Source organism: Rhamphochromis sp. 'chilingali' (assembly GCF_963969265.1).
Source record: "Rhamphochromis sp. 'chilingali' genome assembly, chromosome: 21".
NCBI lineage: Eukaryota > Metazoa > Chordata > Actinopteri > Cichliformes > Cichlidae > Rhamphochromis > Rhamphochromis sp. 'chilingali'.
In genome coordinates, this window is record NC_137949.1 from 4950372 (window position 1) to 4974748 (window position 24377).

Consider the following 24377-nt stretch of genomic DNA (forward strand, 5'->3'; position numbering starts at 1 on the left):
CGACACTTATTGTGAAATCCGTTACCGGATGTGGTGTACTTGTACAGTCGCTTGATCGCCTGTGTCGTGGGCAGAATGATAAACGCGAGCGGAGAAACGCAGGACTTCAGAGGTATTCCGTGAACTCTGTCAGCTCGGTGCTTGACTGTTGGACTTCAGCAGGGCTGAATTCAGACCGTCACAGAAACAGAGCTGACGGCGAAACGGGCTTCCCTCTCTCTGTTTGTCGATTCAATCATTTTACAGCCAAAACTTTGAACCTGCGACTCGTTTCTTTTTGTACGTTTTTTTAAACTTCCAAGATTACCTCAACAGTTAAAATGCCTTTCATTGAACACTTATCGGACACGGAATTGGAGCGTTTGGCTCTTGAGCAGGTCGTCCCGGCCCTGCAGGAATACGGCTTCTACTATGTGGACGGACTCCTCGGCGAGCTGGCCGGGGGCGCGGTGTTGGATCAGGTGAAAGACATGCACCGCTCTGGAGTTCTGCAGGACGGCCGGCTGGCCGGATCCGTCCCGGCAGTCCACCGGAGGAGCATCCGTGGAGACAAGATCGCCTGGGTGAGCGGATCGGAACGCGGCTGCGAGGCCATCAACTTCTTGCTCAACCTGATCGATAAGCTGATCTCCTTTTGCTCCGGGAGGCTGGGAAACAAAGCGATTCGGGAAAGATCCCAGGTAAGCGAAACCGCCTGGTGGCACGATCCTGGTTTACAGCCATCGTGACGATTCAGAAAAACAAGCTAATAAAGGGCCAACATGTGCCAGTATTTGATCGGGAGCAACCAAACAGGAGACGCAGAGGACCAGAGCTGACAAAACTGAGGAAAGCAAAATACGAACCGAACTTTAAACACGATCAGACCTGCTTACATGTGTAGTTTGTCGTCGAATGTTTGAAAACCAAAAAGCCCAAATAAAGCACATCATGAGTAGTTTATTCAGAGTTAAAGTGAGTAAAACCCCGAAATAAGCATCATAAGATATGTACTTTTTAAAAGGGTACACTGTTTAAAGCCGATTTTAGTAAACTCATTTTAGTTAAGTAACAAATTCTTTAACTGTTTTTTATATAATTTATTTGTGATGTAGACCGTAAAGACTTTATAACTTGCTTCGTGTAGTTTTCACCATCAACAAACTCCAGTCAGCAGTTAAAAATAAACTTCGTGTGTCTGGAACTCACAGGTTAAAATAAAAACGGAGATGTCACTCCCCACTGTCAGTAGTGGCATTGTGCTGAAGCTGTGCGCTGGTTTGGACTCCAGCTGGTTATAAGTGATGCTGAGATCAGGAGATGCTGTTTATCTCAGGCCTTCCTTCTTTCATTTAACAGCTTGGCTCATCACACACTCCTCACATGCTCTCCTCCTCTAGCTGCTCAGTGGAAAGGTGCATCATGCGTAGAAGTAAACACACCAAAGCTCTTGCACAAAAACATGGCATGCTGTGACAGTGGTTTTAATATTGGTATTTATTACAGCGAATTGTTAGTTGTGAAAAAGGCAGATGTGAGCTCAAGTGGACTCTACATAACTTAATCACTAGGCACTGACTGGAGCTCTGCTTTATTTCCTCTATCCTTTTCTTTCTTTCTGTTGTGCTTGGACGTTCTTCTTTTTCTCAGTAACTTGTTGGCCTTTTGGCAGTATTTCAGTAACTGACCAATTCTGGGCCCTGAGCCAGTGTTTCAGAAACCAGAACAAGGTGCAGGAAGGGCAGGGAATTTACGACATCAGGTCAGGTCCTCTGGGTGTTCTCCGCTGCTGTGATGATTAATGGCGTGAAGATTACGGTTCCGTCGTAGGAGTACCATTCTCAGCTTTTACATGTATCGTCTCTACCTATTAACCTGAACAGAAACCTGTGGGCATTGACCCAGAATGAGCCTCCACATAATAATAACAATATTGTATTTACTAGCAGTATATAAACTGCTGAATTGACATGCAGTACAATGCAGTTCAAAGTAGATCTAAAGTTCTATTAATGTGTTAAAAACTTTAACTCTACAACTCTCAGACAGATAATGAACAGCAGTATTGTAGGAATAATAATGCAAGTTGTGAAGACTGAAGGCTGAAACTAAGGCACCCTTAAGTGAGATGGTGTAGATACAACGCACTGTTTCGTGTGCACAGCAGCTAGAGAAAATCTTTATTTTATCTAATTTGTTTTACTTTTACTGGAGAACTTTTAGATTTTGTGATGTACTTGGCACATGTAAAAACAACGTTATTAAGCTGTGTCCTTTAGCTAACAGTAGTGTTACAATTAGTCAGTAAACAGTTAGTGTAGTTTGTGTGACTAATGTCATTTCACTTTGGCACAGTATAATAAAATATCCAAGGGCCTACATTAAATGGATTATTTTATTATAGGATGTATATTTTTCATACATTTCCATAAAAATGGCCGGAGGTGGAATTTAACTGATCAAAATACATTTACTTAGGAACAGTTGTGATATTTTGATACCATGGTAGCATTTACAGGATATTGTTTTATAGTGATATTATACAGGAAAACTGTTACAGAGAAAGAGAAAAACAACTAGTAAATACTAGTTGTTTTTCTCTTTCTCTGTGACCCAAGAATTAATGTGTAAGAATCACAGGCTGGTACCAAGGTCGAAAATACCACAGAGATCACTTCCTTATTCCCATCCTCCCTTCTTTATCTCCTAGAAAAGAGCTCGTTAAAGGCCAGGTGGTTTGTTTCAGAATTCACTAATGAAAGAACTCTGTATTCTATGTCTAGGAGTGTATTTTGCTGGGATAATCATAAATTGTAGCTGAACTGATAAACTATACAAAGGATACTTCTTTGCTCAGAGGGCAGGAAGACATTTCCTTATTTGGTCTGTACCGGTCTGAACTGAGAATCTGCGCCAGGATCCTGTTTGTGGACTTCAGCTCTGCCTTCAACACCATCCTTCCAGACCATCTCCGAGACAAGCTTTCCCAGATGAATGTGCCTGACCCCATCTGCCGGTGGATCACTGACTTCCTGACGGACAGGAAGCAGCATGTGAGGCTGGGAAAGAATGTCTCGGACTCCCGGACCATCAGCACCGGCTCCCCTCAGGGCTGTGTTCTTTCTCCTCTGCTCTTCTCCCTGTACACCAACTGCTGCACCTCCACCCACCAGTCTGTCAAGCTAATCAAGTTTGCAGATGACACCACCGTTATTGGACTCATCTCGGACGGGGATGAGTCTGCCTACAGGAGGGAGGCTGAACGTCTGGTGTCCTGGTGCAGCCACAACAACCTGGTGCTGAATGCCCAGAAGACAGTGGAGATTATTGTGGACTTCAGGAAGCACACAGCCCCACTCCCCCCCATCATCCTGACTGACACCCCCATCACCTCTGTGGACTCATTCCGCTTCCTGGGTACCACCATCACCCAGGACCTGAAGTGGGAGCCCACCATCACCTCCGTCATCAAGAAAGCCCAGCAGAGGATGTACTTCCTGAGGCAGCTGAAGAAATTCAACCTGCCAACACGGACGATGATGCAATTCTACACTGCAATCATCGAGTCCATCCTCACCCCCTCCATCACCGTGTGGTACGCTGGAGCCACTATCAGGGACAAACAGAGACTGCAGCGTGTTGTGCGCTCTGCTGAGAAGGTGATTGGCTGCAGACTCCCATCTTTGCAGGACCTGTACACCTCCAGGACATTGCGGCGTGCAGCTCGGATCTCAGCTGACCCTTCTCACCCTGGACACAGTCTGTTTGACCTGCTCCCCTCAGGCAGGAGGCTCCGGTCCATTCGCACCAGAACCTCTCGCCATAAGAACAGTTTCTTCCCCTCTGCTGTTGGACACATGAACAATAACCATATGACTGTTCCCACCACTAACACATGACCCTACGCTGTGTTCACTGCATCATTCCATGATTGGCACTGATCACCACCTGCACTCATGTATATATCTTTCAACGTAGCACTCTTAATTCTTATTCTCATGTATATATCTCATGTATAGCTCATGCACATATCTTTCTACGTAGCACTTTTAATTCTTATCCCTACTTTTATTTTTTCATGTCTATTTAAGTGCTATTTATGACACTATGTTTGCACTGAAGCACCGCAGCAATTTCCTAATGTTGTAAACCTGCTCAACATTTGGCAATAAACCCCTTTCTGATTCTGATTCTGATTCTGCTGACACACGAACCTTTTTCCTCTATATAAACTGTTGTCTGATGAATAAACCTTTTGAGTTGATTTTGGGAAAGCAACCTGAAGCAGTCTGTGTTTCCTTGTTCTCCCAAGCTACTCCCGGCGCTGTAACTAACCTGCTGAACGGCATACCTGAGTGTTACTTTGAATAATTTTGAATCTCATAGGGTAAAGACAAAACTCTGCTTATAGGTGCCCACGCCTCGGAGGAAACCCGATCCACGGAGAAACCCGGGACGGAGATTTCTTTCACTTATCTTCAAGGACATTTTGTTGCTGATACTTGCTTTAAATATAGGTAGCAAATATTTAGGAATCGGTTTAAATTTTTCTATAGTTGAGGGACTGGTAGAAAACAGCTCATGCATTAAGCTGGTGCTCCAGACTCCAGTTTCTCTTCCCTTTTCTCGCACATTGATGAATTTGTCCCAGAGGGTCATCAGCAGTGGAAAACCTCTATCCCATCACCTCTCCTCTGAAGCACCAAAGAAGTTTTGCATCAGTGGGTTTCTCAGTCTCCCCTCACTCTAGACATTTGCAGTCCTAAGACAAATTAAGACGATAGTATTCATTACCTATAACACTGCCACAGTCTGTGTAAGATTAAATTAAAAATTTAAGCTGCTTTTTGTTTTAAAGGCTTTTAGACTGCTGGACCTGAGCCACAATAAGTAACGACTCGCGTCACAAATGTAACTTAATTTGAAATTCAGTAATTTTAACATCGGTACTGCTCGATCGGCGAGTGAAATGTGCTTACATCTAAAAGAGAATTCTTTGACCACTTTGCTTGGACTGTCCAAACCACCAATCCACAATGAATCTTGGGATCTCCTTGATTCATCCCGCAAAAAAGACATTTATGAGCTGCATTTTAAGAAAAATTTGAAGGGTTTGTCATCTCGTAACATAATTTCACGTCTATAGTCACAGCAAGCCTAGCAAACCCCATGACCACCTGTATGGTGTCCCAATCAGTGTGGGCATCTTCCTAATATAAAAATCCAGGTGGATGTGTCATAAACATATTCCCCCTACTCAGAGTTTTATGAAAGTGGAAACCAGCCATTGAGGCCAAAATCAATTTTTGTACTAGGATATGCTTTTAATGCTCAACATGGGAGTCTATGGGCATTGACTCCTTTTTAGTACCAGCCCCAAGTGGCACTTAGAGGAACTCCAAGACTGAGACTGCATTTTATTAAAATACCTCAATGTCATTTGGATCTGATTTGCAAAAATTCACATTTTGTTTTGTTGTTGTTGTTGTTGTTTGACATTTCTAAAAATCTAATTGAATATATCTAAGAGATTTGAGACTTTACATTTTGGTTATAGGAGAGCAGAAAAACTGAAACTCAACAGAAAGGGGGAGATCTAGTCAGTCACTTACAGATATTCTATTTTACACAGATGGAAAAATATGTTAGATAAATGATATCAAAAGCCTGCAACAACTAGTCAGCTAATTTATTGAAATAACAACATCAAGTCAGTGTTTGATGGATGCCAGACTGTGTCTGTGTCCTTCTCTCTGAGATCAGCATCACTTGGGCTCGAATGACCCCGACCTTAACTTTAAAACTAAGCCTAACTCTCAAAAAGTTCTTGTTAAAGTTTTAAATCCCAAAGCAAGGAGCGACCAAACTGTCTTAAATTTTCAAAAATGTCCCTATAAAGACATTGTTCCTCGGAAAGTCAGACACAGCAGAACAGATACACGCCCATTCGTGTGAGTGGGCGTGAAGGTATGCGCGTGTAGCAGTGGACATTCTCACGTACACATTCAATTCTTCCTTCACTCCTCCTCAGCACACACTAAAGCTCACTCACTCACATACAGTATCCTCATTACACACACACACACACACACACACACACACACACACACACACACACACACACACACGTGCTGCAGTGTACAGTAAGCTCTTATCACATGTTTGTGTGTGTACGTGTTATCAGATAGAACTTCTTGTGAAAACGGGTCAGCCTGGTTACAACACACACACACACACACACACGTGGAGATGATGCAGGAGAATAAACAGCAGGATTTGTCTTTTGTGTGGAGGACACAAAAAACCTTTAATAGTTTGAAATACAATTCTGATTATGATACAAGCAGCTGGACATAATTAAAAATCAAAGATTGCACCCAAAGTAGTAGACAAACCCAACTCCAAGCATTGCTTGACACCAGTCTGTTAGGTGGTTGAAGCCAAACAGTCTAGCTCCAGTATCTGTGAGGCATTAAAAAGGTCTTAAAACCTCTTGGACTGGGTTTGCTAAAAGTTGCAGAATCACTGCTGCTGGATGTCGGTGGCGCTGCAGACGCGCTGTAGCCTCACGCGCCACACGTAGCTTTGTCATTAAACCATCAGCTGGCTGGAAACCTGCCAAACAACCGCACAGACATCACCACACCTGCACAACATCTCCCCGTGCCCCTCTCCTCCCCCCTCTCTGCATCTCCCTCTGCTAGAGAGATAAGATAAAGTTGAATTGAAAAACAGTTCTAAGGCGTTTTGTTTTCAGCCCTTTTCCTCTCACAGTGTATCATTTCATCTCCGCTCAGCCCCCCTCCTGTGTCACTGCGCTTTTTTTTTTTTTTTTTCTCATTCTACAGGAACTCACTTGTACGATGACGGTAATGATGATGAAGCCTGTATGTGTGTGTGTATGTGCCCTAGTGGCGGCGTGTAAACAAACTTGCATGATTTCTCCACTTCCCCTCAGAGCGAGCCTGTGGAGCAGGTCAGCCGCTCGTTATCAGCGCTAGGGGTTTGTCGTCACTGGCAGCCAGGGAGGCCTGAAACTACGTGCACGTTTGGAGTCCCTCGCACACACTGACGGGGGCTTGACTTCTGCACCCACCCACCATCCCGATCCCCTTCTCATGAAAAGCAATAGAGAGGGGCGTTTCACAGCGAGAGCGCCCAAAAGGGAAGGGATGTGGCTTCTACATGGTTGCATGCGACAGGTGTATAAACACAGACATCAGGTGGTACATGTTGATGTCGGTAAGGTTACTAAAGGTGTGCTGCTGTTGTCGTTGATGTATCGAGGGAATGGTCTATTGGATCTGGGGTTAATCTGCACTGTGACCTTCCTGTATAAACTGGCATGTGTGTTGATAATCGTAAAGGAAAGGAAGTGAACAGGATGTTCGCTTCCATGAGATTCTATGGAGCGTGCAAAGGTGTAGAAGGCCTTTGCACGCATGTGTTTGACAATAAGGGGGGTTCACAATGAAATCCCATCAGAGAAAAGGGGCAAGCACGTTGACAGCGTGACTGCTGCCGTGACTTTGCCTCTATAATTTTCTGCTATCGAGGTTCCGCGAATAAATGCAAATCACGCTCATGTCTTGGACATGTGCGTACATTGAGCTACAGGCATTGGTCGAGGGGCTTGCGTGCAGTCTGTGTGTAATCATCGGGGTGAGGTGACGACGTTGACGTCAGAGAGATGGTAAAGATAACACGCTTTGACATAAATCAGTGCTGCTGATGTTTGTTTTGGCGCGTTTAAGGAACATGTGTTTTTAACAAGCATCAATCTTCTCTAACGTCATTTTCCTTTTCTTTTTTTCTTTCATTTGTAAAGTAGGGTCCACATTCTGGAAAAAATGATTGATTTTTCAGTGCCAAATGATGAAACATGGAAACTTGCACAAAACTTTAATAAATTGTCTTTTAATATTTTTTTCTGTTTTGGAAAAAATTAAAGGGGCAGGTGTGTTTTACTGCAAGCCCAAGTAAATAATAATATCAGTCTGTGAAATGCTAGATGTAGGTGTTTAGCTGCAGTGGGCAGTCTGAGCAGATCTAACCTGAGTAGCACAGAATCAGCTGTTTGTGACCACTGGGTTTTGTTTCATCGGCAAGGATCACAGTTTGTGCTTTGTTTTCTGTGGACTCTGAGACACAGTCTCACGTCTCACAGTCTCGTCTCTTACTCTGAGCTTATCAGACACTTCCTGCTGGGGTTATGAGGTCGCAGCGCTGCAGGGAGGGGATGCAGGGAAACCCCCCCCCCCCCTAGCTCCCACCTCCCATGTCCTGTTTGGAAAAGGTTTCCATTTTAACTGAAATGAACTCGTTTTCTGTGAATATTTATTGTATTTTTATTATTTTATTTTTATTTATTGCTTCGAGGAAGCAATTAATTATGAGGACTCTGTAGTCAAAGCACTGGTTTGTAAGAACTGGTATTCTAGTTTTAGTATTTCTTTCATTTTAAACATGTAAAAAGAAATGGCTCATTTTCAAAAAATAGTGGAACAAATAGATGATGGGGCCAAAATCTCAGTGACGTCAGGATTCCTGGTTGTGTTGGGAAATCTGTCGGTCTTTGCAAAACTATTATGGCCTCTTATCAATACTGTAACCACAAGCGCGGCTGTTCCAATTTCCTCCCAATACTGACTGGCAGCACGTACGCACACACACACATATGTACACATACACGTGTACGTGCGACTCGGTGTGTAGGCATGCAACCACAACAAGCACATCTGGACACGAGAAATATTAGTAAATAACCACCACACACACACCTACATTGGTGCACACACACATAGAGGAAGTATGTGTAATTGTGTCAGCATAACTGATTTTCAACGCGCCAGCTTTTATTTCGAAGATTATATCAGCCACTGTACTCGTTCAGCATTACTTGTTTTTATATTATGTTATTATATTTCCAAAACAAGCCATAGGAAATGATCATCTTATTACATCAGATTGTGCTAAACTAAAAGAACAGTCTAGTACATTTTTATTTCCTGTTATCTCTGTTAACACTACAATTTTATTCCTGATATTTTAGTATTTTTACTATTCATCAGTTCCTTCCATTATACTCCAGTTTCAGAACTTCACTTCTTTTCTTTTCTCTCTTGATTCATGTGTTGATGGTTTGATTTGTAAAACTTTGGAAAAACATGAGCAGCAGTTGTGACAGCTCACAAGTTTACAAAGCCTCAGTTAAATTCTACTGATGAGAACCACAATTATGAATAATTACAATATCAGTGGTAACAAAAATAAAAAGTAACCAAGTAATAACTAATCAATTCTGTTTATATGTGCTGTTTTCCATTATGTTTCGTAAATAAATCTGTGAAGCAAAAACTTTATTTATCTGTGTAATGTAGTCAAATATGAGACACATGAGGAAAAAAATAGCAGTTAATGTTAGCACTTTCTATGATGTCCGAGCTCGTGGTGAAGTGCATTTAAAGCAGCAGGGTTTTGTGGTAGTAGTGACACAGGAGTGCTCTAATTATTTCTGCTTGTGCGTGTCTGTTTAGGCTATGGTGGCGTGTTACCCAGGAAATGGGGCGGGTTATGTCAAGCACGTGGACAATCCCAACTGTGATGGACGCTGCATCACCTGCATCTACTACCTCAACAAGAACTGGAATGCCAAGGTGCTTATTACACTTTGTTCATTTATTCATTTATCGAACCCTCTTTTCAGTTTTTCGTGTTTGATCACCATCTCGAATCTTTTTTATGATTTCGAGTCTGATTGTGAGCTGAGTGAATAGTGAAGTTTCTGACTTTGATCTCTGATGATATCAGTATGAAATGTTTTTTTGCTTCCTTTGACTTGATAAAATCAGAGGAAGTGATCGCGACTGATTAGAATTAAGATGTGAATATTTGCACATTATTGGTTTCTGTCTGGGGACAGGAGTGAATAGAAATGAGAGAAAAAGAACTTTCACTAAATTGTCTTTCCTGCTGTTGTTTATCAGGAGCATGGCGGCATCCTCAGGATCTTTCCAGAAGGGAAGTCGTACGTGGCAGACATCAAGCCACTTTTTGATAGGCTGCTCTTCTTTTGGTCAGACCGCAGGAACCCACATGAAGTGCAGCCTTCCTATACCACCAGGTAACCCGCCAACCAACCCATCAGTACCCCAATTCATGAGGCAGCTTCTCCTGTAACTACTACAGACATGATGACTTGGACCATCTGCCTTTGTTGGCATTTGTTAGATGTGTTGTAATTTTCCTTAAAACATGGCAAATTAATTAGCAAAAACGTAACCCTTATTAACACACACTGGTCGTTACAGACAGCAATGGCAACCACTGAAGACACTGTTCTTGCCGTTTGTGTTTCAGGTACGCCATCACAGTTTGGTATTTCGACTCTGAGGAGCGAGCCGAGGCCAAGAGACGCTTCAGAGACCTCACAGGTACAAACGAACCCCGGACAAAGCGCAGTTTATTTCCACAGCAAATGCTTTCAAATTATATCTTGAGACAGAATTTCATTTCTGAATGTCTTTGTTTTTTCTGTTTCAGCATCAAAGGCGCAGCAGGGCGGTAGCTCCAGCAGCTCCAGCTGATCACGAGGAGGTGTCACCACCTAGTGTTCAACCTCCAAACCGCAGGAGAGGGCGGCAGGGTTCCTTCTGGTCGTCGAAGCTTCTGGAAAAGCTGAAAGAAAAGTTGAAAAACAAACAAAAAAAAAAAGTTTTCACCCTGTCCTGATCTAAGGACGGGCGTTTCTGACCTGCCTGCATTTCTGCTGCTGCTCCTGCTGCTGCTATAACCCGAGGCACTTTGGGCGACCTGCAGCTGTTCTGGACATTCCCTGCTTTTCATGATGTTTCTGCAATACGCAGCTGATTTCGTCTGAGTGGAGAGAAAAAACTGTACACTGTACTTTTTTTTTTTTTTTGGTAAATTTTCTTTTAAAGCCTCGCCTTCAGATGAGAGGAGGAGGAGAGTTTGCCGACAGCTTTCGGGGTTTACAGAGAGACATGATGTTTTTAAACCACTGTGACGGAAGTTTCACACTTAAATGTGTGCTTAAGAAGGAGGAGCACAGAACTGTTGCTTAAACTACAGAAGAAGAAGAAAAATTGTTTACCAGTAGATGATGCCTCGATATCCACCGACCAATGAGGGCTGAACTTGAAAAAGATGAAAATACATGTTTCAAATTTGAGATCTTATTAGGAGAAACTTTTGAAAAAACTTTGTATATTTTATTGTGAACAACCAAAAGGAAAAAAAGAGCTTGCTAGATTGAAATACTGAGTCATTAAGGATTTCTTTTATTTAAAAAAACTCCATTAGCATTAAGTCAATTATTTATTTTAAATTCAACAAATTTATTAAATCACTAATAGTTTTATTACCCTAGAACTTAGATGTAAATGTTTCCACTTAATATATCATACAGTGCATCGCTGGAGTGCCAATTTTGGGAAGAGCACTTTGCCGCGATGATATAAAACGTTTGTGGAAAATAGCTGTGTCATCTAATCCAGAAAAGTAAAACGAATAGTTTAATCGGTTACTTTTCCAAATTCCTTGTAGCTTCAACCAAGCTTCCAATTGGGAACTAGCGTGTGCTGCAAATCACCTTCTAGTAAATGGTTTTGTAGGTTCAGCTAAGCTGCTGGCCTCGGACAAAATGCTCTTAAAGGGGACCCATTCTGCTCATTCTCACTCCGTATTTTTATTCTTGAACTCTTAAATGAGCAACGTCGTACGATTCACAGTTCAAAATAATGCCTACTTACCGTATCCTGCTTAGTTCATGAAAATGATTTCCTTCCTTGACATAGTGAATAACATAAAATATGTTCGTGTGATAGAAAAGAAGGAAAAGCAAAAAGGTCCCCTTTAAGGTCAAGTTTGCATTTAATGGGAATGAATTGTTCATTGAAGTTTACCATATGATCTCTTATATTGCACTACCTTCCATCATCATATGTGAAAGGTTTTACTTTCCAACACAATTCTACTGAGATTTGATAAATGACGTATTTTTTATAGTAAAATGTGTTAAATATCCACAATTGCAGATTTGTTTTTCATACCCTTCTCGGAATGCTTCTGTGTATTAGTGAACTTTGTTGGCTGAGAAATAGAAAAACCTTTCACTTTAAGTGTGATTCACAAATAGTCTTCCGTAAATTATTTTGACAAAACGCTCCATTTACTCCGGTCCCCGTGAGTTCGGTCCCTGAATCGAAAAACGGATGTCTGTGTCTGGTGCAAGCGCCGTCCTCTGCTGACGGAGAAGGACGATGAGGAGACAGATTCCACTGATACAGCAGATTTGACGGGAGCGTGTGAAGCAGCTGTCAAAGAGACTGTACATATGAGAGGATGAATAATTGATGTTCCGTTCAAACAGCCCTTCTGAGACATTATTGAGCTCGAGTCGCTGTCCTGAAACAATAACGCTCACCGCCAACTTACACCACCTTTAAAACTGATCTGTCATCTTCACTGCAGCGGGAGTGGGACAACCCCCCCCCACGTGGGCTCTCTGCTGGTATTACTGCATTCTTTGGTGGAAGAGTTAAGTCTTGTACACAATCCGAATGTTCTGTAAACATGATATTTACAAATGTGTTGAATACAACTTCGGTTTAAAAAAACAGACTGTGGTGTTTGACTTTATTTATGGCTTTATGGTTTATTTAACCATTCACATCACCGGTACAGCTGAGCAATTAGTGGTTTTATTTACAAGTAAAATAAGTGGTTCAATTATGAACTCTTATATAAATTCAAGGGCTGCTCCAGTGCAATTCACTGATCAGGTATAACATGAGCACTGACAGGTGAAGTGAATAACACTGACATTTCTTCATGATAGCAACTGTTAGTGAGTGGGCTATATCAGCGAACAAGTGAACATGTAGGTCCCAACGCTGATGTGTTAGAAGCAGGAAAAATGGGCCAAATTGGGATGTGACTAGATGGGTTAGAGCATCTCCAAAACTGCAGTTCTTGTGGGAGTTTCCTGGTCTGCAGTGGTCAGTATCTATTAAAATGGTCCAAGGAAGAAAGAGTGGTGAGCTAGTGACAGGGTCATCACTGGCCAAGTCTCACTGATGCACACAGGGAGTAACTGTGACAAGCTAATGTTGCTCAAATTGCCAAAAAAGTTGATGCTGGTTTAAAAATTACTGATAGCTCAATTGATATGTGTGGGAATACACAGTGCATTCCAGTTTGCAAATGGGGCTGCATAACTGCAGACCTCCCAGGGTGCCCATGCTGACCTGCATCTCCCACCAAAACCACCACCAATGTGCATGTGAGCATCAGAACTGGACAACGGAGCAATGGTAGAAGGTAGTCTGGTGTGGTCTAAGGAGCTTGGAAAGAAAAGTGTTTGGAGAAGCTTCTTCAGTTCTAAGAGCAACTGGTGGAGAGTCCCAGATTTTAAGCCCTATCCTCCCAACTAGGAAGGATCCGAAAGACAAACACAACAACAACAAAACAACAAACTTTATTTATATAGCACATTTAAAAACCAGTGGTGTACCAAAGTGCTTAAGAGAGTAGGATGAAGTAACAGGGAAGGATGAGGTCTATGGCAAGGTACCAAAACATGCTAGCAGGTTGAATGGCATTAAAACACAAAAGCAAAAGAATTGCATATAAAAGCATAAAAGAAAACTAAGTGTAAGGATAAAACAGTCAAAAAAATAATTAAAAATGATTAAAAGTAATTAAGAATAAGCCAAAGATAAGAATAAGCATTAAGCTAACTAACAAGCAAGCGTTAACTGGTAGATTTAACAACATTGTCATCCCCTATGTAGTCGGTTTATCAGAAAAACTCAGGAGAGTCTTCTCTAAGCACGACATCCCAGTGTACTTCAGACCCAGCCACACACTCAGACAAAAACCGGTTCATCCCAAAGCCCAAAGACAAAACTCCTAAACACAAACTTTTTTTCTTTTTCACCTATCCCGTTTGGTTCTTTTGCCATCAGAATTAAAGGCAAAGAAAGATGCCCAACGGATTTACTTTACCAAATGGACCATCCCAGCCTTGCAGTATTGGTCTATTTGATTCACCTTTGCTTTTATTGTTTATTTTATTTTATTTTCACTTGCTACACATGGGACAGACTTGACTGGGGGAAAGATAAAGGGCAAAAAACAAAAACCAACAAAACAAACAGACAAAAAAATACATATATCAATCACCTGGATCACCTGTCTGAAAGAAAAAAGAGAAAACAAGCAAAAAAAAAGAGAGCAATATAATAAACAACATCATCGCAATGACCTATGTGAATATAACAGTAAATACTAAATATTAAACATTATTGTGCAGCACGTAAGATCGACAGCGCACAGTGTGCTTTGAGGTAGGAGCCAAAAAGGGTGTAGTTTGTGTGTGTGAGTCCCCGTGTGTACACCTGTGAGCATGAGCGCGCTTGTATTTAAAAGGTTCCTTCATGTAATGTATTTAGTATTTAGTATTTATTTATTTATTGTCATTGTCAGAGAACAATGAAATTGCATTTGGGGCTTCCGTACAACCCGTAAATAAAATAATGAAGAAAATAATAAATACCCCTTAAAACCCAAGTGTAAATATTTAACCCAGTGTGACTCCAGTGCAATAAGACAATCCTTAGCAACAACATGAGAACATGACAAGTAAACATGAGAACCTGACAAGTAAGTTCAGTGCTATTAAGAAGTTGGATATGGTTATTGTCCGTGAGAGGGGGGCAGAGAGTTCAGGAGCCTCACAGCCTGTGGATACAGGCTGTTGGCCAGTCTGGATGTTCTGGCCTGTATAGACCTGTACCTTCTCCCTGAGGGCAGCAGGTGGAAAAGGTGGCGCGCAGGGTGATGTTGGTCCCGCAGAATACTGTGCACCCGTCTCAGACAGCGAGTGGGGAAGATATTACTAATCTCTGGCAGACTTATTCCAATAATTCTGCCAGCTTCTTTCACCACCCGCTGGAGTGCTTGCTGATCGGCCTTGGTGCAGCTGGGGAACCACACTAGAAATCCATACGTCAGAACGCTGCTGATGGCACAGTTGTAGAAGTTCAACATCAGAGATCTGGGAATGTGTGCGCTCCGCAGTCTCCTCAGGTAGTAGAGGCGCTGTTGGGCTTTCCGTGCAACTGAGGTGATATGGTTGCCCCAGGACAGGTCCTCGGTCACAGTTACCCCCAAGAATTTAAAACTGCTCACCCTCTCCACCGCCTCACTGCCGATGAAGAGAGGCAGATGGTTGTTATGACCCTTCCTCCGGAAATCTACAATGATCTCCTTGGTCTTTTTGGTGTTTAAGACAGATGATCTGCTAGAGGGTGTGGGGAGCCACAGCCCCGTCCTCCAGGGCATGAAGCAGGTATGGAGGAGATCAAGACTCTAGACAACCAGAGGCTCTCAGAGCACAAGAGACCAAGGAAGACCAACAGAGGGGCAGCCGCGCCACTCTCCCAGAAAGAGCTGAGGAGAGCCCCAGATGAGGAGTCACTCAGCAGCCGCGGAGCAGAAGCGGGGGGGGGGGGGGGGGGGGGGGGGGGGGTTGCAGTGACGTGCCTGTGAGCTCCACCTGCAGCCAGCTGTGCCAGAGTGACCGAGCCAGCACAGCCTGTGTGTGTGGAGGGATGTCTGAAAAAAAACAAAAACAAAGCAATCAGGCTGAATTAGGACCAGACTAATCCCCATCTTTTTTTCACATTGACACTGTTTATTTCTACTGTCTGTTTTTGGTCCATTTAGATTGCTAATGTAGTTTGTTAACAAAATGATGGTAAAAAACTTTTACCCTTAGTCTTGTGTGGTTTAAAACTACTTAAAAAGCGTGCCTATTTCGGGTCACTTTTGCCGGTCCCAAGCCCAGATAAAGGAGGAGGGTTGGAATTAAGATAAATGTAACTTGTGGTTCTAAATATTGTGGCATGCAGAGGTATCTTTACGAAGAAGCTCACAGAGAGAGATTGAGCTTGTTATTCAACCCCAAGCTGGTAGGGGGAGCTCTTTATTACAACACTTGCTGATGCTACACTGTGCTTCGAGGGTCATTAACAGCATAACAGAACTCACTTATGGTTGCATTCATTCTATAAAACAATAACTGTAAGTGACTTTGAACCGCAGTACAAACACAACATTCAAGATAACAGTTAAAAGTAGTGTAACCATAAACAATAAAACAAGAACATCTAAATAGCAGCATATGTCCCAAGGCATGATGGGAGAGAACTAGCTGTTCCCCCAACACGCCACACAGCCCCCACCTGAGTGGTTAGCTGTCCCCAGCAACCGGCATGTCCATAGCAAAGTCTCTGAGGTGTTGGGGAAGGCGACGGCTTCGTTGAGGACGTTCCGTGGGTCCCCCAGCTGCCTCCGAGGCCAGGTTGGGGGCCTGCGGTTGAAGCTGGGACCCTGACGCCTCCCTGGATGGACTCAAGGGCTGATAGGGTGCCAGGCGATCACGATGGAGTACGACCACCCTGTTCCGTTTGACCAGCCGCACCCTGTAGACCACGTCGGACAGCCTCTCAAGAACAGTGCAGGGTCCAACCCACTGGCTCATCAGTTTGGGAGAAAGCCCTTTCTTCCTCTCCGGGCTGTAGACCCACACATGCTGACCGGGCGAAAGTCCTTCCCCCTTGCAGCGGGTATCATAAGCTCGCTTCTGCCGGGAGCCTGCATCTCGGAGAGCCTGCCTGGTCAACTGATGCACCTCTCGGAGCCGGGCGAGGAGGTTGTGGAGGTAGTCCAACCCGGGGTCCCCGCACACATCCTGCCCGGGGGGGGATCCAAACACCAAGTCCACTGGGGTACGAAGCTCATGACCGAACATCAAGGCCGCTGGAGTGCACTTAGTAGATTACTGGACTGCAGAACGGTAGGCCATTAGGACCAGGGGAAGGTGTTGATCCCAGTCACGCTGCTGATGGGAGGTCAGGATAGCAAGCTGCGTGGCCAGGGTGCGGTTGAAGCGTTCCACCAACCCATCGCTTTGAGGGTGCAGTGGCGTCGTCCGGGTCTTCCTGATACCCAGCCGCTGACAGACCTCCTTGAACACCGCAGCCTCAAAATTCCGGCCCTGGTCGCTGTGCAGTTCCTCTGGTACCCCGAACCGGCAGAACATCTCGTTGACCAGACGCTCAGCAGTGGTAACAGCACTCTGGTCAGGGACTGCATAGGCCTCAGGCCACTTAGTGAAGTAGCATGGCAACCAGGACGTAGCGGTTCCCCTGGTCAGTGGTGGGGAAGGGTCCCAGGATGTCCACACCAACCCGTTCCATGGGAGCCCCCACCTGATACTGCTGCAAGGGGGCATGAGAGCGTTGGGAAGGCCCTTTCTGAGCCGTGCAGGCATCACACCGATGGACATGGAGCTCTACGTCCTGGCGACACCCGGGCCAGTAGAACCGAGACCGAAGTTGCCGCAGAGTCTTGGTAACTCCAAAGTGTCCTGCCCCTGCTGCACCATGAACCAACTGGAGCACCCTGGACTGCAACTGCTGAGGTACCACGAGCTGGAGGACCTCACGGTGACCCCCGGGAGCCTGCCAGCGGCGATAGAGGAGGCCGTTTCGGTTTTTGAGGTTGACCCATTGGGAGTAGAGAGCCTTGGTCTCGAGGTCCAGTGCAGATACCTCTGGCCATGATGGTCTCTGACCAGCTCCAATCCAACACTGAACCTGGGAAAGGGCAGGGTCTTGGTTCTGGTTGTGTTGCAGCTGTTGGGGATCCATGGCCTCCAGACCCTCAGTATCCCCTGCGGCGGACTGGACCTGAAGACTGCTACAATGCCCACCTGGAACAGAGTCATTCTCAGGGCCGCCCTGTGGTGACGCGATCACTGAAGTCATGCCCTCCCGGTCCTCCAAGCGTTGGCAGTACCTGCACTGTTTTTCCTCACAAGGGCGTCGGGAGAGGGCATCTGCATTGGTGTGGAGATGTCCCGCCCGGTGACGGACCTCAAAGTGGTAATCTTGCAATGTCTCCAACCACCGGGCTAGCTGTCCCTCCGGTTCTTTAAAGCTGAGCAGCCAAGTGAGGGACGCATGGTCTGTGCGCAGGAGGAACTTCTTCCCGTAGAGGTAGGGTCTGAAATGGCGCAGACCCAGGATGATGGCCAGCAGCTCTCGACGGGTGACACAATAGTTCCTCTCCGGTCTGCTGAGGGAATGGCTGTAGTAGGAGATGACCCGCTCCCCCTCAGGGCCTTCCTGCGACAGCACAGCCCCCACCCCTGTGTTGCTGGCATCGGTGTCCACGACAAAAGGGAGCTGCAGGTCTGGGTAGGCTAGCACCGGTGCCTCAACCAGTGCAGATCAGAGCCGATCAAATGCAACGGCACTGTCCTCACTCCAATGGAACTCCCGGCCCTTCTGTGTGAGCCAGTGCAGGGGGCTTGCAATGGTAGCAAAGTCCTTGACGAAACGCCGGTAGTATGATGCCAGGCCAAGGAAACTCCGCAACTCAGCAGTGTTGCCTGGAATGGGCCAATCTTTCACAGCGGCCACCTTCGCAGGGTCAGTGGAAACCCCTGCTCCGCTCACAACGTGACCTAAGAAGGTCGTCTCCTTTCGGAAGAGATGGCACTTTTTGGGGTGGAGGCGAAGGCCAGCCTGGCGGATAGCGTGGAAAACAGCAGTCAGGTTAGCCAAGGCTTTCTCGAAGTCTGTCGCGTGGACGAGGAGGTCATCCAGGTAGACCACACAGCGGTCGCGGGGGATGTCAGCCAGAACCCTCTCCATTAGGCGCTCGAATGTGGCTGGGGCATTGCAGAGGCCGAAGGGCATCACCTTAAACTGCCACAGTCCCTGGCCAATGGAGAAAGCAGTCTTTGGGCGGGCCTCTGGCGTCAGCTCCACCTCCCAGTAGCCACTGCGCAAATCGAGGTAACTGAACCAGCAGGACCCAGCAATGTCGTCGAGGGCATCGTCAATCCGGGGCAATGGGTAGGAGTCCTTGCGTGTGATGCTGTTGAGTAGACGATAGTCGACACAAAACCGCCAGGTACCATCCTTTTTCCGAACCAGTACAGCCGGGGCTGCCCAGGGGCTGTTTGAGGGTTCGATGATGCCCGCCTCTGCCATTTCCCTGATCTTTTGCTCTGCTGCGGCACGCTTGGCAAGGGGAAGGCGACGAGGGCGGAGGCGGATGGGCCGTGCATCTCCAGTGTCAATGTCGTGTTGTACCAGGCTGGTTTGCATGCAGTCCTCATCCTTGGCTGCAAAGATGTCGGCAAACAAGTCGAGTATCTCTCGCAGCTGCCGTCGCTGATCAGCCTGAAGACCCTCGCAGCTCCTCTGGTATAGATCCTGGACAGCTTGCTTGGTCTCTGCAGACAGTTGCGGTACTGCTGGTGAAGGGGAGCCCCCTTCCCCCGCCAGCGGCGACAGGTCCTCAGGCTTCCTGACGCTGGCTGAAAAAGTAGAGGCAGGCAGCGGGACTTCCTTTGTGGTGTGGAGCTTCACAGCCTCCGTGCCCAGGTAAAGGATTGCTCGGGACACGTCCACTGTGGCCTCCCATTTGGCTAACAGGTCCAGGCCAATGATGCATTGGTCCTGGATGCTGGCTAGCCAGAACTGGTGGTCCACGGTGCAGTTAGCAACAGTCACCGGGAGGGATCTTTCCCCCTTAACTTTGGCACGCTCCCCCGTGACTGTGGTGATGTGGAGCTGAGTAGGCTGCCAACCCTGCGGTATTGGGCCATCAGAACCAAGGAGGACTCCAGCCTGTACTAAGGAGAGCGTGGATCCAGTGTCTATCAGGGCTCTACAGGTGGTGCCGGCAAGGTCACAGTCCAGATACAGTCCCCGTGTCTGGCCGAGCCGGCCAACCCGCAAGTGTGATTCGGAGGACAGAGTGGTGGCAGGGGGCAGTTCCTCCGTTGTGCCACCCCGCCTTAGTTTAACGGCAGCTGGGGTGCCAAGCTTTGTGGGCTTGGTGCTGGACAGTAGCATGGGATGTGGCCTGGTTCTCCACACCGATGGCAGTTACCCCTGGATTGGCCTCCTGCTCGCCTATTCCCTCGCCGAGATCGCCAGAGTGGTGTGTTGGTGGTTTGGCGGGCCTCCTCCTCCTGGTCGCTCCTTTCGTAGTCCGTTTGGCGCACTTGGTGACTTATGCCAGGGCTGCGTGCACCTGGGCTGAGCACATGCTCCACTCTTTCGGCCTCAGTTAGAGCTGCCACCAGGGTTTCTGGTGCATGCAGACGGATGTGCTCTTGTAATCGTTTTGGCTGGAGACCCCGGACAAAAGCCTGGAGAGCAAGCTCTTCTTGTGCTGCAGCATCAAAAGCAGGGTACCCTCTACGTGCATAAAGACGTAGGTCAGCAGCATAGGCACCCAGACTCTCCTCTTGTCTCCGTGGGCGGCTAGCAAGTTTATCTCGGGCATCATCTGCGTGTGTACGGAGGCCAAACCTGCTCTGCATTGCTCTGGCAACAGCAGGCCAACTTAAACGCTCTTCTGGCTGAAGATCTGTGAGGATCTGCAGGGCCCTGCCTTCCAAGGCGAGGGCAACTTGGACAGCTGTCTCCTCTGTTGACCAACCGTTTAGCTGAGCAGCCAGCTGTACCTGGATAAGGTAGGTCTCTGGAGGTGCCTCCCCATTATAGCGTGGCAGCTTCATGCTCCCCCGGACAGGAGCCCCTGATGGCGGCAGCTGCTGCACTTGGTCCTGGAGACAGTTGACGTTGTCCCCCTCAGCTGCCAACAATGAGGGTGTGCTGCTCCCAGGCATCACCATGAGTGGAGGCTGGCTGGTTGCTCGTGGTCTTGGAGCCTGCAGCATGCCTTGGCAGCTCCGACAGCTCCCCAGTGGGCGGGGGTGTGAGGCTCCATCTGGTAAGCCCCACAGATCTTCCCCTGGCTGGCTTGCTGCTGCCTGGGGCTCTCCCCGCTTCTTCGATCGTGCTCCATTCACTGCTTCCAGGCGAGTGATAAGCTCCTTGATCTTCCTCAGCTCCTCTTCCTCTTTCAGAATAGTGGCCATGCTCTTGGAATCCCACTTCTGACACCAATGTGGCATGCAAAGGTATCTTTACGAAGAAGCTCACAGAGAGAGATTGAGCTTGTTATTCAACCCCAAGCTGGTAGGGGGAGCTCTTTATTACAACACTTGCTGATGCTACACTGTGCTTCGAGGGTCATTAACAGCATAACAGAACTCACTTATGGTTGCATTCATTCTATAAAACAATAACTGTAAGTGACTTTGAACCGCAGTACAAACACAACATTCAAGATAACAGTTAAAAGTAGTGTAACCATAAACAATAAAACAAGAACATCTAAATAGCAGCATATGTCCCAAGGCATGATGGGAGAGAACTAGCTGTTCCCCCAACACGCCACAATATATTCTAAATGCATTTAGGGTGTTTTTTACTCACTTTATGTCTTTTCCACGATGTTATTTCTCTTTCCTACTGCGTAGTTTACAAGCATGACCAATTATGCAAATTAGGCGATGGCATCACTTCTAGCGACTTCTAGAACAGCCTATAGTGGTTTTCCATAATGAGGAGTTGACATTACTGCCCCAGTGCAAGATGTACATCATGTATTTGGAGCTGCTACCTGCAGTGTTCATTCTCTGTCTTGCCTCTTGAGAGGTCAGCTCAGCTAAAGGTTTGCTTGCAGCTATGGTGGCAATGATCAAAAGTGTGAGGGCTTAATTTACAAGAGCTGTGTGCCTATGAATGGCAAGTGTAGGTGTGTTTTCTCTTTCCAGTGCTCTTTTACAAATGGAATGCAGCAGCCCTGTGAACCTCTGTGTCCTGTGATGTGCTGCTTCATTAAACAGATTCAGGATGTGCATTTATCTGATAGACTGTTCGTCTGCTTTGCTGACAGCCAGGTATAAAGCTTTACATAAACAGATACACTGCCACTGGATTTTGGAGGCCATTTCCCTAGCATAAAGTACCAAAGGTCTCTCATTGCCTCAGTGTGTGAGACCACATACCACCAGGGAATGGCAGCCTTATTTAAAGAGTTTATATGAGTGATATCATCACAAACCCAGAGGGTTCATACGAGAGGCTGATCCAAAAGCAGACTCAAGAGCTGACTTACTTTTTGATCAAGCTTTATTTACACACCAAAACAAGGATTATCTGTACACATGTGTACACATACGCACAAACACACACACATGGAGAGATTTCTGGCAAGCAGTTCTGAAACAGAGGAAAGACTGCAGTGAGCTAAGACTTTATTACAGAAGGTAGCCGTGGTTTGGGGGGTGCAGGACTGATCTGATTATGGTCAGAACCAGTCTGCTTGAGGAGAGGAGGGCTGTAGAGGCTGTGCAAAGGGCCCAGGTTCGAGGTCGTTAAGTAGCGACATCATACTTTTTACAGTTTGGCTGAAGAAGGGAGGCGTTGACTGGCATTCAGTGGGCACAACAGGGGAGGCCAGCAATTTAGATGGAGAGGAGTTCTCCAGAGAAGCAGGGCTAATCAGAGTAGGAATGTTAGGAAAGGAGAATGTATCCGGCTGTGGAGCGGCAGGGAGGTGGTTAAGGAGTGACCACATGTCTTCCTGAATGTCAGCGAAACCAATAGGCTCTTTTTGGTGTTGAAAGAATGTGGCAGAAGAGGTAAATGATGTGGATAGAGACGTATATACAGGAGAAGCAGGGTTGGTCTGATTTAGGTGATGACCAGTGAGTGGAGAGGAGGGCTGCTGAGACTGCTCAGAAGTGAGGAGGGGGTCAAGCTGTTCCACCACTGACAGCAGTGCTTCATCAGTGTCACTGACAAAAGTGGCCTGGAGCTGGACGGGTGCAGCAGAGGAGGCCAGTGATGCAGATGGGGAGAAATCCACACGAGAAGCTGGGAGGACCGGATTTACTTGACACACAGGTGCATCAACTGTTGTCTGTGTGTTCTGCAGCTGCACACACGCTGACTGCTGATCAGGAAGGTTGGTAACAGCTGGCTGTCTCTGTGGCTGCTCAAGAGGCTCCTTCGCAACTGAATAAGAAGATGGTTGTGTCTGAGCTGGCGTCACACAAAGCCTCTTGGCCTGTTGATCTTCCTGTTTAGGTTCAGATGCTGCACAAACAAACACAAACAAAAACACAGTAAGTCTTCTTTTGTTAACAGATTTCCGTCTTCTTTTCATCACATTTCACATGAAAAAACGTCGTAATTCCCAGAAATCTCCTCTCACCTGTGCTCGAGGTGCGATTTCGTGTTCTCTTCCTCTTTTTGCCCTAAAAACAAAAATATGAGAATTTTCATCAGTTGATCCAAACTCTGTGCACTGGTTGCTTCATAATTCAGTGCAGTGATGGGCACATGTATGAACTGCATGTTAGCACTTTGGACATACGTAGTTTTCTTTGGTGGACCAGTCTGGATGCTCTGTGGCGTGACGGCATCTCTCGCTTTCAGCCTGATCAAAATATTTAGCTTGTTGTTCTTTTGAGAGAGACCTCCACTGAAGACAGACAATCATGAGAACCCACTGTCAGCAACTGAATGTAAGGAGGCACCACTAAAGGAAGCTGATTACAATAATTCGCACAAACATCTGCAGATGAAAGACAGACAGATTCCTGCAGATCACTGACACAAAGCACCACAGAAACTTACTTTGGAGTGGAGGTGTTGGATGGGGGAGCAGGAGGGACAAAATCCCAGACTGGAACACCGTGCCTACACAGATGCAGAGACGGATACGAGATAACAGAGTTTATGAAGATACAGATGTTCAGCAGCTGTGTTCACTGGTGTGTTTGTGTGTTTTACGTACAGTTCTCCAGCAGGATGCAGGTACTGGATCATTTGTGGAATCCTGAGCACATTACGCTTGAAACACACAAAACACACAACAGATGATGAGAAAAGCTGGAATGCTATGATCTATCCACTCGGTGTAGGAAGTGATCAGTGGGAGGAGAAGATGTGCATAAAACTACATTCATACATAGCTGGACTTTGATCTCCTGCGTTATTCTTTGGAATTATGTTTCACTGGCAGCGACTAAGTTTACTGTTCAGCATTTTAGAGTCAAATAAAACTTTTTATTTCATGTGGACTGAAGAATGCAACAGTTTTAAGCATCTTTATCAATAAAACTTCAATGAGACCTGTCACTACCTCTGGGTGTCTCAGCTGTCCCTGGCTGACTGTAGAGGTGAGCTGGTGCTGAGACCATGAGTGGAACCAGCTGCTGAGTCACAGGAGGAGCTGGTTCTGGGAGGATGTTGCTAAAGAATCCTCCAGTCTGAGGATCTGATGCTGGCTGAGGGGGAGCAGGTGTCCCAGTGGGGAAAGGAGGGAGAGGCAAAGGGTAGGATGTTTGCCCCAGAATGCCAACTTCAGGAGTGGAAGGCGCTTCTTCCCACTGCACTGTTTCCAAAATATAATTGTTTTGGTCCCTGATG

At 46.1% G+C, this 24377-nt stretch overlaps 2 protein-coding genes across 2 annotated transcripts; one reads left to right on the forward strand and one right to left on the reverse strand.

The window, feature by feature from the left end:
• Nucleotides 1–59: 59 nt before the first annotated feature.
• On the forward strand, nucleotides 60–12574 carry LOC308390034 (prolyl hydroxylase EGLN3-like). The gene is made up of 5 exons (XM_080871711.1): nucleotides 60–680; nucleotides 9516–9635; nucleotides 9966–10102; nucleotides 10339–10412; nucleotides 10522–12574. Exons 1-5 carry the CDS (start codon nucleotides 321–323, stop codon nucleotides 10563–10565), a joined length of 735 nt encoding a protein of 244 aa, XP_080727837.1. The 5' UTR covers nucleotides 60–320; the 3' UTR covers nucleotides 10566–12574.
• Nucleotides 12575–15521: 2947 nt separating this feature from the next.
• Nucleotides 15522–16844, reverse strand: LOC308389676 (uncharacterized protein). The gene is made up of 2 exons (XM_080871159.1): nucleotides 16248–16844; nucleotides 15522–15618 (listed from the first exon to the last, which is right to left on the reverse strand). The coding sequence occupies exon 1, from the start codon at nucleotides 16814–16816 to the stop codon at nucleotides 16256–16258; it is 561 nt and encodes a 186-aa protein (XP_080727285.1). The 5' UTR covers nucleotides 16817–16844; the 3' UTR covers nucleotides 15522–15618; nucleotides 16248–16255.
• Between the last annotated feature and the right edge of the window lie 7533 nt (nucleotides 16845–24377).